Source organism: Lynx canadensis, chromosome B3 (genome assembly GCF_007474595.2).
Source record: "Lynx canadensis isolate LIC74 chromosome B3, mLynCan4.pri.v2, whole genome shotgun sequence".
In the NCBI taxonomy this organism is placed as follows: Eukaryota; Metazoa; Chordata; class Mammalia; order Carnivora; family Felidae; genus Lynx; species Lynx canadensis.
This window is the reverse complement of record NC_044308.2, coordinates 109,374,888-109,389,444: the sequence shown is the minus strand read 5'-3', so window position 1 is coordinate 109,389,444 and position 14,557 is coordinate 109,374,888. Positions and strand designations below refer to the sequence as shown.

Below are 14,557 nucleotides of genomic sequence, written 5' to 3'. Positions count from 1 at the left end.
ATAAATCAGCCTTACATTCATGAGACAAACCCTACTTGGTTATTATATATATATTGCTGAATTCTATTTGCCAATATTTTCTTCTGGAGTTTTGCAGCCACATTCCTAAGCTCTGTTTGTCAGTAATCTTTTTTTAACAGCCATTGTCAGATTTTGGTGTTATGACAATGCTGACCTCATAAAACAAGTTAAGATACAGGATACAAGAGTGTTGATTCATAGGAGCACTTGTACCCCAATGTTTATAGCAGCACTTTCAACAATAGCCAAATTATGGAAAGAGCCTAAATGTCCCCCAACTGACAAATGGATAAAGAGGATGTGGTTTGTATATACAATGGAATACTACTTGGCAATGAGAAAGAATGAAATCTGGCCATTTGTGGCAACGTGGATGAAACTGGAGGGTGTTATGCTAAGTGAAATAAGTCAGGCAGAGAAAGACAGATACCATATGTTTTTATTCATATGTGGATCCTGAGAAACTTAACAGAAGACCAAGGGGAGGGGAAGAGGGAAAAAAGTTACAGAGAGACGGAGGCAAACCATAAGAGACTCTTAAATACTGAGAACCAACTGAGGGTTGATGGGAGGTGGGGGAGAGGGGAAAGTGGGTGATGGGCATTGAGGAGGGCACCTGTTGGGATGAGCACTGGGTGTTGTATGGAAACCAATTTGACAATAAACTATATTTAATAAAAAAATAAATTAAAAAAAGTTAAGAAATATTTCCTCCTATACTTTCTGACAGAGTGTGTAATATTTGTATTATGTCTTATTTAAATATTTGAAGGGGGCCCCTATGGGGCTCAGTCAGTTAAATGTCCGACTTAAGCTCAGGTCATTGTCTCCCTGTTTGTGAGTTCGAGCCACACATTGGGCTCTGTGCTGACAGCTCAGAGCCTCGAGCCTGCTTTAAATTCTGTGTCTCCTCTCTCTCTCTGCCCCTCCCCTGCTCACACTCTGTCTCTCTCTCAAAAATAAATAAATAAAAAAATTAAATATTTGAAGGATTTCACTGAGTCTGGAGCCTTCTGGGCTAGTTTTTTTTTTTTTTTAATAGATAGCAAGTATTAAGATTTTCCATTTCTTTTTGTGCTTTTTAAGGTGTTTTTCTTATTCAGAAATTTTGTTCATCAAAGTTTTAAAATTAATTGGCAAAAAATTGTTTGCACTATACCTTTATTATCATTTGCTATCTGTAATATATCCAGTGATGCCTTCTCTTTTATTCTTAATGTTGGTAACTTGTGTTTTCGCTCTCTCGTTCTCTTTCTTTTTTAAATTATCAGACTTGTTAGGGGTTTATCATTTTTATTAATGTTTCCAAAGAATTAATTTTGACTTTGTCAAGGTTCACTTTTCTTTTTTAAAAAAAATTTTTTTAACGTTTATTTATTTTTTAGACAGAGAGAGACAGAGCATGAATGGGGGAGGGTCAGAGAGAGGGAGACACGGAATCTGAAACAGGCCCCGGGCTCCGAGCTGTCAGCACAGAGCCCGACGTGGGGCTCGAACTCACAGACTGTGAGATCATGGCCCGAGCTGAAGTCCGACGCTCAGCCAACTGAGCCACCCAGGCACCTCAAGTTTCACTTTTCTTTGAATACTTTCTATTTTATTGATCTGCATTCTGATCTTTGTTTCCTCATACTTAATTTGGGTGTAATAGCTTTTCTAATTTCTTCATATAAAAGTTTAGATAACTGATTTTAAAACTTTCATCTTTTAAAAATATAAACATTTAAGGGGCGCCTGGGTGGCGCAGTCGGTTAAGCGTCCGACTTCAGCCAGGTCACGATCTCGTGGTCCGTGAGTTCGAGCCCCGCGTCAGGCTCGGAGCTGATGGCTCGGAGCTTGGAGCCTGTTTCCGATTCTGTGTCTCCCTCTCTCTCTGCACCTCCCCCGTTCATGCTCTGTCTCTCTCTGTCCCAAAAATAAATAAAAAAAACATTGAAAAAAAATATAAACATTTAAAATGAGAAATTTCTCCCTAAGTATTGCTTCAAGTGTATCCCACAAACTTTGATGTGTTGTTACTTCATTAACGTCCAGTTAAAAATATCCTCTAAATTTCTTTTGATTTCTTCTTTGACCTATTTTTTCTTCTAGACCCAGTCTAGAAAGGAATTGGGTAATATCCAATAGTGTAGATTTTTTTAGATAATTAAAAAAAACCCACCTCATTCCTAATTTAATTGCTTTGAGGTGAGACTATATACTCTGTGATTTCCATATTTTGAAATTTATTGACTTCATTTTTGTGGCTCAAAATCAGATCTGTCTGGGTAAAAGTTACACGTGCACTAGAGAAAAATGTGTATTCTGTAGCATTCTGTAGAGTATTCTATGAATGTCAGTTAGCTAGAGTTAGTTGATAGTGTTGATAGTGTTTAATTATTCTATATCCTCAATCATTTTTACAGCTGGTTGTTCTGCCAGTTGATGCGGGAGAGAGTAAACATTCCATTTTTATTGTGAAATTGTTGAATTCTCCTTTTTTGTTATGTCATTTTTATCCTTCATGTATTTTGAAGCTCTTTCATTACTTTTGTATACATACTTTTATATACAATTGAGACTGTTATGTCTTCCTAATGAATTGACCCTTTTGCTATTATTAATTGTTCCTTTTAATCTCTATTATTCTTGTCTTTTGCATTAATATAGCCACATTGGGTTTCTTATGCTTAGTGTTTGTGTAGTGTATGTTCCCCACACTTTCACTTTCAACTTGTCTATGTCTTTATTATTTATTTTTTTAAGTTTATTTTTTTTGTTTTGAGAGAGAGCAAGAGAGAGAGAGAGAGAGAGAGTGAGTGCATGTGGGGGAGGGACAGAGAGAGAGGGAGAAGAGAGAGAATCCTAAGCAGGCTCTGCACTGTCAGTGGGGAGCTCAGTGCAGGGCTTAAACCCATAAACTATGAGATCATGTCCCAAGCTGAAGTCAATGTTTAACTGAACCACCCAGGTGCCCCTAAGCTTAAAGTCTTAAAATCATAAGTTAATTTCTCTTTTTAGTATGCTATTTTGAATATGAGTTCAAAAGAGATTTCTTTAGTAGATATTTTGAATTTTTGAGTTATAGTATTCCCTTAAAAATGTACTCTTTTTATTTTAGTTATTTATTTATTTTTCAATGTTTATTTTTGAGAGAGAGAGAGAGAGAGAGAGAGAGAGCGTGAGCATGAGCTGGGGGGTGGGGAGGCAGAGAGAGAGAGGGAAAGAGAGACATAGAGAATCCCAAGCAGGCTCCACACAGTCAGCATAGAGACCAACGCAGGGCTCGATCTCACAAACCCTGAGATCATGACCTGAGCTGAAATCCAGAGTCGGATGCCTAACTGCCTGAGCCACCCAGATGCCCCTAAAATTTACTCTTTTAAAATATTTATTTTAAAAATAATATTTTAGGGGTGCCTGGGTGGCTCAGTCGGTGAAGCATCCATCTTCAGCTCAGGTCATGATCTCACGGTTTGTGAGTTCTAGTTCCGTGTCAGGCTCTGTGCTGACAGCTCGGAGCCTGGAGCTGCTTCGGATTCTGTGTTTGCCTCTCTCTCTCCGCTGCTCCCCTACTCTCACTCTGTGTCTTTCTCTCAAAAATGAATAATAAACATTAAAAAATATTTTATTTCTATATTTTAATATTATTCTAATTTTGTTTCACTATAATGTTAATATATTTATCATCTGATTTACAAAATTGCTAAAGGTGCTGCCTAAAACTGTTAGATTTTCAATCAAGGTTGATACCAAAAGATATTATTTTTGTATTAATTTTTATACCTAATGCAAAACCACTTCTCTATGTAAAATAGATCAGAGATGTTCCTTTTATTTAGAATAATGATAGTTTCCAAATTCTGTGTAAAATGTGGTTGAAAAGAATATCTTTGAATAATTTTATTTAAAAAAAGACTCTTCTGTTATTTTAAATTAGACTTCTCAAGATCAATCTCATGGACAAAATTATATGTCAAAATTATAATAGAATTTTTGGAGGAGTCATACAAGTTTGCTTCAATATTATCAAGTTCTTTTTTTTAGTCTGTGGAGAAGTGACTGTAGCCCTCGTCTTAATAAATTAATCTGTGTAATTATTATAGTCACTAACTTTTATTTAATATTAATCATACTTGTTCTTCATAGCTTAGAATATACTTGAATGCAAAGAGGTATTATAAACTGGCTTCTCTTCAATGGGGTTTTTGTTTGTATGCAAATCTTGTACTTATTGCAGATCTCATTTGATAATCACACTGAACTGACTATGTCAATCTCCAGAATAGGTTTTGTTATTTGTACCATAACAAACCATTGTTGCGTTGGTCTATCTATGAATTTGTCTTTTCATTTCCTTGAAAGAAGTACATTGTTAAATGCAGATAAAAAACTTCCTTTTCCTTCTTTCTTCTTTAGAATCGAGTTTCTTACTGGGAAACGCCCAGATTGTGGATTGGCCAGTAGTTTATAGTAATGACGGTTTTTGCAAACTCTCTGGCTATCATCGAGCTGACGTCATGCAGAAAAGCAGCACTTGCAGGTAGGTCCTAGAAGAGCTCAGGAATCTTCTCTGAAGTGTAACTAAATGTTGACTGTGATTCATGGCTACACTTGCAGGAGTCCCCCGCTTGTCCCTGATTTTCCTTCCTGAGGTTTTGTTTCCCGTGGTTTCGTGCTTCCCATGGTGTATTACCCCCAGTTAACTACTTTCAGAAGCAGATGCTCCTCCTTCTGATGCAATGTCACGTCCAGAGTAGCCTAACACTACCTCCAGATGCCAATGTCATTCACCTCACTTCATCTCATTATATAGGCATTTTCTCATCTCAAATCATCACAAGAAAGGTGAGTACAATATAATAAGGTGTTTTGGGAGAGAGATAGACCACGTTCATATAACTTTTATTACAGTATATTAATCGTTCTATTCTATTATTACTGTTGTTGATCTCTCCCTGTGCCTAATTTATAAGTTAAACTTTATCATAGGTATGTATGTCTAGGGAAAAACCAGTTTATACAGTGTTAGGTACTATCTGCAATTCCAGGCATCCACAGGGGTTGGGGGAGGGGTTTGGGAGAGGGTCTTGGAACATATCCTCCCCAGATAAGGGGAAGCTCCTGTCTTAGACTCACTGTGATGTTGTGGTTTATAATAGGAAATATATATTTGGTATCTGACACAGTTCCTGGCACAGGTCTCTTAAAACTCTTGGAATTTTCTGTGATCAGAGAAATAAAAGTGTCTTTTGTTATGTTAATGGCGACTTTCGGAAGGCCCTTAAGTAACCTTAGTGTGGAGGCTGTTGCCATGGGAACCATCTAGGTGCTAGGAGGGTGGAAACTTTCAGTACTCCTGCTCCTCAACTTCTCAGCCTCTAGGGAAGGGATGGCCCTGAAGCTGAATTAATTGCCAATGGTCAGGGATTTAATCAGTCTGGACTGTGTAGTGTAGCAGCCACAAGCACACAAAAGGACAGGGTTGGTGAGCCTGTGGAGGGCCTGGGAGAGCAGTGCACCTGGAGATGGCACTCTGTTTTTCCACCATACCTTGCCTGTGCATCTATCTCTTTGGTCTGGCTGTTCCTGAGTTATATCCTTTTATAGTAAACCAGTGATCTAGTAAAGAAAAGATTTCTCTGAGCTCTGTGTGCTGCTCTAGCAAATTAAACAAACCCACGAAGGTTGCGGAAACGTCCAGTCTGTAGCCAGTAGGTCCGAAATACAGGTACCAACCTGTGCTTTCAATTGGTGTCTGGAGTTGGGGGGTGGGGGGTGGTCTTGTAGGACTGAATCTTATGCTGCATCTCCAGGTAGTGTCAGAATTGAGTTGAATTGTAGGACAGCTGTAACTGAACCAACATGAGTTTGCTCCTTGGTGAGTCAGAAACTACCTGATGGAGTTGTCATGCAAACAAAACTTTATTCGCAGCAAATAAGGAGATACGAGGGAATGGCTTCCAAAGCCTCCCCAGAGCAAGGGTGAATGGATTCCTTTTATTTAGGATTAGGATGAGTATTTAGACAGGGAAGCCTTGTCATTGTATGTAGAAGCAGGCATAACATCGTGCATGCGTCTTAAGGAAACATGCCTGTCCACACGTTGTATGTTATGTAGATGAGCCTTGTGGTCCTCCTTGGGTGGAGATTTTATACTATAATGAGCTAAATGTAGTTGTCGGTCATTCTAGAGGTCACTCCATGGTCCATCTGTGCAGGTGTGAGTCTGAGGTTAAGCTTAAATGCTCTAGGCCGTCCCGGCTGCTGGAGGTCTTGTCAGGGCAGTGGCTGTCACTAGTAGGGTGGTTTCACTTTCCATTTGCCGGAGTTAAGAGATAAGCTGGAAAGAAAAGCTTAAGGAAAAATGTGGGACAAAGTTCGGTGCATATAAGCAGGTGGGCAGTAAAGGTCAGGTCTTGGGGTCTAGCTGGTGATACAACCAGCTGGTGTCCCAAGAATTGTTTGTTGGTGTGGAGACTTGTTGCCACCCATCCTCCCCCATTGGTGCTAGAATCTGTCTACACTCACAAACAAAAACTGTAGGACAGTACAAAAGCAGGAAACTGTATTAGAATATTAAGGAGACTAAATTGTTAATGCAAACATATAGTTTAAGAGCCACTGGGGAGAACTTGTGCAAAGAAAAAGATTTTCCCATATCTGTAAATCTACTAATTCTTTCAAGAAATAGTTTTTGAATACTTACAATGAGCCATGAATTATTCTCAGGTACTGAGTGATCAAAGGAGCGTCCCGTATCAGGCAACCACTGATGGCATCAGCACTTCTTGAGCTGCTAAAACTGTCTTGAACAGAGTAGAGTAAACGGCCCCCAACCCAGTAGGACATAATTCAGGAACATTTAAAGAACATCGAGGGGCACCGAGCCTGGAACCCGCTTCGGATTCTGCGTCTCCCTCTTTCTCTGCCCCGTTCACTCTCTGTCTCTCAAAAATAAGTAAACATAAAAAAAAAAAATTAAAGAACGTCAAAATGAAGTTTTTACATCTTGAGTAAATCACATCTACTTGGTAATGTTGATACATTGTAACTTGCTATTTTGTTTGGCTTATGTAAAACAGAATCTGGCATTTATATTACTTATTACAATTCTTTCTAAAATATGCCATATTTGTGAGTTTAAAGAGAGTATTATGAAAAAAAAAAAGGTCGTATAAAAGAAAGGAAATTCTATAAAGAGAACCAATTTAGATCCTAAAACTTTTTCACAGTATTTCAGTAAGGCCAGATGGGATGTTTTTTACTGGAGATAATTTCTCTTCAAAGTTCTCACTTAACTAAGCACCGAAATCATGTTACTTTGGAACTATAAGGGATTTGAATTATTGTCTACTCCACATCCTTTGTTTTTCACAAAAGAAAATTGAGGGAGGGTTATGTTAAGGGACTGGCCCGGGGAAATACAGGGATTTCTTTACCTTTTTTTCCTGTATATTTATGCTAAAAACATATACAATACACTATATATATATATATATATATATATATATATATATATATATATTCTGCATCTTCAAGGAAGCCAGGGATTCATCTTATACCAGTGAGTGTAAACCTGACTACATGTAGGAATCATTTGGAGGGATTTTGTGTAACATAGATTCCCAGACCTCACCTCTGGGAATCACCTACTGAATCAGCATCACCTGAGGTGGGAGGTAGGAACAGGTACCAGTACCTTTAACCATCGGCTCAGATGATTCTGAGTTTAGCCAGGTTTGAGAAATAATCTGTTCAAACTTCTTCCTTCACTTATCTTGTCCCTACAATCTTTTTTCTCTCTAAAGTTATTTTCACATTCGGTCTTCACTCCCAGGTCTGAAATTGGTAAGCAAGAGTGATGGAAAACTGCTCCCCTTCCCCCCCACTGAGAGACTGCCTTTGGTAGCACTGATGTCTTCATGCCTTTTTCATCCACTGGATGAGTGTGAGCTCCTAGGATGCCATTGCACTAAGGTGTGTGTTTTAAGTTCTGGGAGGTTGAGGTCTGTATTGAGCTTCTCTGTTCCCTTATGTCTCAGCAGGCTTGTTAGGAAAAGGTTAGTTTTATGGTAGACGTTACTTGTGGAACAGGCTCTATAGAGAGTTCCAGGGACTGTAGATGCTCTCATGCCCATTTCCTCTTTTTGGACCGTGGACATCCCATCATTATGTCATGCCTGTTTCAGATGCCATTTTCTACCTGAAGTTATTTATGATTCCCTCAATGAGATGTGGTTTTGCTCCTCTGACTCCCTTTTGGTTCATTATTTGGCATCATCATCTGGCCTTCAACTAGCTTTCCTTATCCCTTGGGGTTTCATCGCTATTGCTTTTGTCATTTTAGAGACATATTGCTCTTCGTATCTGAATATATTGTAAAGTCCTGTACCCATCTGTCTTTGATTCCACGTATCTGCCTCCACTTTTATCCTGTTTTCTTTGGCATGTGAGGTCTGTCCTACAAAAGGGTTTATTAAAACAAATGGTTGCAGCATATTCTCTCCCGTAGAAGAATAGCTTTTTAACTCCTGCCACCAGTGTCAGATTATAAGTGCCTTTAAGGTAGGCATTTCATCTCCTTCACTTTTGTACGCACTAAGGACACAGCTCAGTGTTTTGCATTTGTCTTTGCTGAATTAGATGGCTCACTTTGCAACAAACCCTAACCCAGGTCTCACGTGCTTCTGTGCTCCCAAGAGTTATGGTATTTGAGGTGGTAAGAGAGCAGAGGGCTTTGGATTGGGTTATGCTTTTTCACTGTGGGAAGAAGTATGCAAACCTTCCCCCAGCTCTTCTTTCTTCACTGTTGTTAGACATGGCATTTTCAAAATGATAATATTCTCTTTTAGAAAAGAACTTAAAAAAATTTTTTTAATGTCTATTCACTTTTTTTTTTGAGAGAGAGAGGGAGAGCAACAGACACCCAGGCACCCCTTAAATAACTTTCTTTTTAAAAAAAATTTTGTTTTGAGAGATAGAGACCAAGCAGGGGACGGGCAGAGAGAGAATCCCAATCAGTCTTGTGCTGTCAGTGCAGAGCCTCAGGTGGGGCTCAATCCCACCAACCCTGAGATCATGACCTGAGCCGAGATTAAGACACGGACGCTTAACGGACTGAACCACCCAGGGGCCCCTCAAAGTAATATTCTTATGTAAACAATTATTACTTGATTGCATGAAACACCCTGTGTGTTTTGCTAACCTAGAAATCGCAACCAGCTTAATGCCTTCGTGGAACAATGAAGACTAGCATCTGATATATGAGCAGATGATATTTGAGCCTTATCAGGTTTTCTTATAGGCATAGTTGATTTTAATGTACTCTGCTTCTAAACTTCTTTGTCCCTTTAAAAAATTAAACTCTACTCATTTTATGTTTACTGCAGCATTTTTTAGAAGAATGAAGTCCTGGAAATAGTTAAAATGTCCAGTTGTGGGTTTGTTAAAAAATATTATGGCAAAGCCAAACTTTCTAAATCATATGTTGGAAGGATAAGACACTGAAAGAAGCTAACAACATATTTTTTAAGTAAAAAAAATGAACTGACCAACCAATTAACCAGCAACAACAACAAAAAGGTTACAGAACAGTATCTGTATTATGATTCTGATTTTTTTTTTACATATGGCTTTTTTCTATTTCCAGTATAAATCTATAAAAGCCTTTGAATATTACACACAAAGAAACGAGAAGGAAAGGCAAAAATTATATACACATTTAGAAACACATTGTTAATGCTAAAAGTTATTATAGAGTTTGGAATCACTGAATTCTAGTTGGAGATAACTCGATACTGAGGATAGCCTTGCAAATATTTCAAAGAATTTTACTGAGTTTCATAATGACAAATGTTAGGCAAATGTAACAGAATAAGAAACTACAAGTCAGTGGGCATCCGTTTGTGAAGAAAATATACGTCATTTTATATGCTGAAACAATAAATCATCTTTTTATACAGCTTTCATTAGATGGATTAAAGTATTTTAAAATAATCAAACATGAATTGTTTGAGAAAATGAAAAACTGTTCATTGTGATTTTGCAATATCAAGAAGCTAATATTTAGTTCTTCTGCTTTCTTATTTCTCTTTGTCCTTCTCAGTCTCCCATTAGACCAGGTGCAACAAATTAACTACTAAACTAAACATACTCCTCAGTTTCTTCCCATAGTATTGTGATCCTTCTGGGCAAAGTCTCCCTTTTATTTTATTTCTTTTTCTTGTCTTTGATTTCCTTTCCCCTTCATTCCACCCCCTTCCTTTTCCATAGCTATTCATTGTAGCATGTTTATTGGGTGTCTTTCAGATCCATCTTCTGTTTGTTTATTAAATAAGTATATTCTTGAAGTGATGTTACTTTGTGTGTGTTTGTTTTTAAAATCTACATAAGTCATACCATGCAGTAAGATTGGTAGTTTCTTACTGTTTCACTCAACCTTTTGTTATTGAGAGGTTTTTATGTTGCCATATGACAATCTCTTTCATTATGTCTGACGCTGTATGGTGCCCAAATGTCTTCACAGCCTTCTGTTTTATTATCTATTCTAGCAGTTGTGAACTCGAACTTCTGACATTTTGCTACATTCAACAACAAATATCTTCGTACACATCTTCTTGTGGCCCCGTGTGAGAAACTGTTTGTCTCCACACCCAGAAGTAGTGTTGCCGGAGAGTAGAATGTATGCCGAATTTGTAAATTAACTGCTGCCAGATGGCTGTCCAGAGTACCTTTCTGTTTCCTCTCTCAGCAGCCATGAAGGAGTATTACCATTTTCCTCAATCCTTGTATTTCACAATAGTATCTACATTTCTATTTTTAAACATGTGATGTGTGGTGGGGCGCCTGGATGGCTCAGTCTGTTAAGTGTCAGACTCTTGATTTCAACTCAGGTCATGATCTCACTGTTTGGGAGTTCGAGCCCCGAGTAGGACTCCGCACTGACAGAGCAGAGCCTGCTTGGGATTCTCTCTTTCTCTCTCTCTCTGCCCCTCACCTGCTCACGTTTTCTCTCTCTCTCTCTCAAAGTAAATAAATAAACTTTAAAAAAATGTGATATGTCCTATGTACCATCTCATTTTGTTTTGGCTAAAATTTCAAAAACATTCTTATGATACTTGAGGATTACCAGGAATTTCAAATCTAGTCCATTTCATTGTCTAATAATTGCATTTCCAAGCCTTTGGGCTATTTTGCTATTTATTGAAGGACACAAAACATACTGCATATTTAAAGGTGATTGTAGGGGCGCCTGGGTGGCGCAGTCGGTTAAGCGTCCGACTTCAGCCAGGTCACGATCTCGCGGTCCGTGAGTTCGAGCCCCGCGTCAGGCTCTGGGCTGATGGCTCAGAGCCTGGAGCCTGTTTCAGATTCTGTGTCTCCCTCTCTCTCTGCCCCTCCCCCGTTCATGCTCTGTCTCTCTCTGTCCCAAAAATAAAATAAACGTTGAAAAAAAAAATTTAAAAAAAAAAAAAAAAAAAAGGTGATTGTAGGTTTTGGGGGAATGGCATTTAGTAGCATCTGATCTTATCTCATGACCCCCAGGAAGTCCTAACGTTGGTTGAAGGCATCAAAACATACTATCATAAGTAGGGTAGAAATCACTTTAGCATTTTACCTTTGATTAACCTGAGATTTTTAAAAATCCCTCTGTTCTTGTTTGTTTTTATTTTTATTTTTTAAGTGTTTATTTATTTTGAGTCGGGGGAGGGGGCGAGGAAAGGGACAGAGAAGGAGAGTGAGAATCCCAAGGGGGCTCTGCACTGTCAGCACAGAGCTTAATGTGGGGCTCAGACTTCCCAACCATGAGATCATGACCTGAGCTGAAATCAAGAGTCAGATGCTTAAGCGACGGAGCCACCCAGGCGCCCCAGAGCTGTGCTGTTTTTAGAGAGGTGAGAAGAGCAATCATACAGGTACGGAGGATTGGAGTAGATAGATACTTTCAAATACATTTTTTTTTCTGGAAGGCTCATTAATAATCCATTACCCAAGCCATCAAATTAGACAATGAAACAATTAAGAGGCACTTTATTGGATGTACTTCACAAGGAGTTTCATTAGCACAGGGTCCTTTCAGCCAGCCAGAGCACAGTACGCATGAGGGATGCCACTTGGTGTGGTGACACTTGGCTGAGGGCTCTGATTCACACGGTGGCACTGAGGGAAAGTGTTGGAGAGCAGAGGTGCCTCAGGGACGTCACACTCCAAAGGTTAGATGTCCAGTGCCATCCCTAGTTTCCATTAGTTACACACCATGGATCTACCACTATGACTCTATCTAAATCTTCTTAAACACCTATAAATTAATGGGTTGTGAAACCTTTTGGTTATGATTCACTGTATAAAGTAACTCCTTGATTTATTTTAAAATTACCTCTTTCAGATTTTGAAAGCTGTGTTATTTGTTTCTAAAATTTCCTCCTTACTCCCTCTCTCTCAGGCTTCTTTTTGATTCTTTGACTATTTGAGCTCATTCTCCCATTAACTTTTGTGATAATTTTATTCTTGTGGCTGATTCCGAGCTAGAGACCACATTTACCCACTGCATTAAGTCAATCTGTGTGGTTTCTGTGATGAAGCTATCCTAGGTTGTGAATTACAGCCTATAAATAATATTATCCTTTTTGTGGTGACTGAATATGGCATTTTAGTCCAGGAACATCGTTGACCATTAGCAGATTAAGATAGATTGGCAGAACTCATGAATAGGTTATATATTTTTTTTGTTTGTGAGGTTCCTGTCTCTCCTGGAAATCTGTCAACACTTATAGCCATTCTTGCTGGTAGGTATCATAATGAGGCTTGTTGTGAGCTTTTGCTGGCAGAATAAAGGATCCAAGAATAAGTAAATCCTGCTGTAAAGCAAACCTACATCACCTTAGAAATTTGCTAGGGCAGGAAAGACATGAAAGGTATACTGCTGAATGCTCAGGCCTGGTGGATATAGCCTAGGCCAGACCTCAGGAAAACTTCTTCCTATCCTAAGACCAAATTTTATCACCGGTTTATCATGTGGCAAGAAAAGTGGCAAGATTATTCAGGAGCAGGTCCTGAATGGATTTATATTTCACCCTCATCGGCTCACAAAGAAAGAAGACACACAAAATGATATATGTATCCCTTTAAGATACAGTGACCCTGCCCATTAGCAAGCATGGCCCAACCCCTGTTCTAGAATTATAGAGGAGCTAGAGAGTAGTGGGGTTGGGGCTAGGGCTGGAGGAGCTTTCTTCTAACCCCACCCATAGGGGGCATTTCCAGTAATATTTCAGGCAGTGTATAGCACATTATAATTTGCAACTGCATGTGCATTATCCTTTTAAAGCCCTCACCCTCTGAGGTATATGAACATTATCATCATTTTACTGATGAGGAAACTGAGAGTCCAAGCAATTATATGATTTGCCCATGAATTATGCAGTTTGTAAATGGTGCAGTGGTCTTCTGTTATATCATGATCACTCAATATTATAACGGAGACAGCATCTGTGCATCTAATTTTCTTTTCTTTTCAATAAGATAACAGTGCACTTGTAGTACTCATGTATAATTACTGTAAGGGAAGCTTGGCATTCTGTCTGAGAGAGCAGCTTGAAGTTCTGAAATGTTTTTCTGTATTCCCACTATATATTCCTGGAGGATATACGCAAGAAATGTGTAAAATTACGATATAGGTATATAGTTTCAAAAGCCTGAGGATTACCATTTCTGAATCTTGGTTTCCTTCAGATTCCATTAACCATTCAAAGACTGCGTTGAGCTTTAGTCATCCGGAGTCAGGCTGCTGGAAACCTTGATAAAGACACTCAACATTTACGTGTAAAATAGCCAAGCAAATAAACAAATGTGCCATATTCCTATAGACTTTGTGGAAGCACTGATTTAGTCAGTTTGGGCAACTTCAGATGGAAATATGTCCTTTCATTGGAAGAATGGATAATACATTTCAGACATTCCTTATAGTTTGTTTTGAAATATTTTTTATTAGTTAATTGCTGAATTTTACCACTTCAAATATGTGTTCTGTCACTGGAAATATGTGGTTTAATAAACATAAAATGAAAAATGTGAGTGAAAAATATAACAAAATAGAAGACTAACTTTAAGAAAGTATTCAGAATGTAATAATCTAGGATTTTTTTTTCTTCAAGTGCCTTTATTATGACAGGCAATTTTACCGCTAAAACGGCTAAATTAGTGAAGAATACATTATAGAGTTTTCTGACTTTACTTAGAAAGTTGTGGAGCACCTGGGTGGCTCAGTCAGTTAAGCATCCGACTTCAGCTCAGGTCATGATCTCGCGGTCCGTGGGTTCGAGCCCCACGTCAGGCTCTGTGCTGACAGCTCACAGCCTGGAGCCTGTTTCAGATTCTGTGTCTCCCTCTTTCTCTGACTCTCCCCTGTTCATGCTCTCTCTCTCTCTGTCTCAAAAATAAATAAATGTTAAAAAGTTGCTTGTTTTCATCTTTAGAATTTTCACTGAATCAGACTTGTGTTGTATTTGTTATTAAGTGGTATTATCACATCAATTTCCAAGAATTTTGGAATTTT

The 14,557-nt window shown here is 38.5% G+C and overlaps 1 protein-coding gene across 1 annotated transcript in view; it reads left to right on the top strand.

Annotated features, from left to right (window-relative positions):
• Positions 1–14,557, top strand: part of KCNH5 (potassium voltage-gated channel subfamily H member 5) — a 300,949-nt gene that overhangs the window by 22,930 nt on the left and 263,462 nt on the right. Inside the window, 1 exon segment of the mRNA XM_030320346.1 lies at positions 4,420–4,543. Coding sequence (XP_030176206.1) covers positions 4,420–4,543 — 124 coding nt within the window.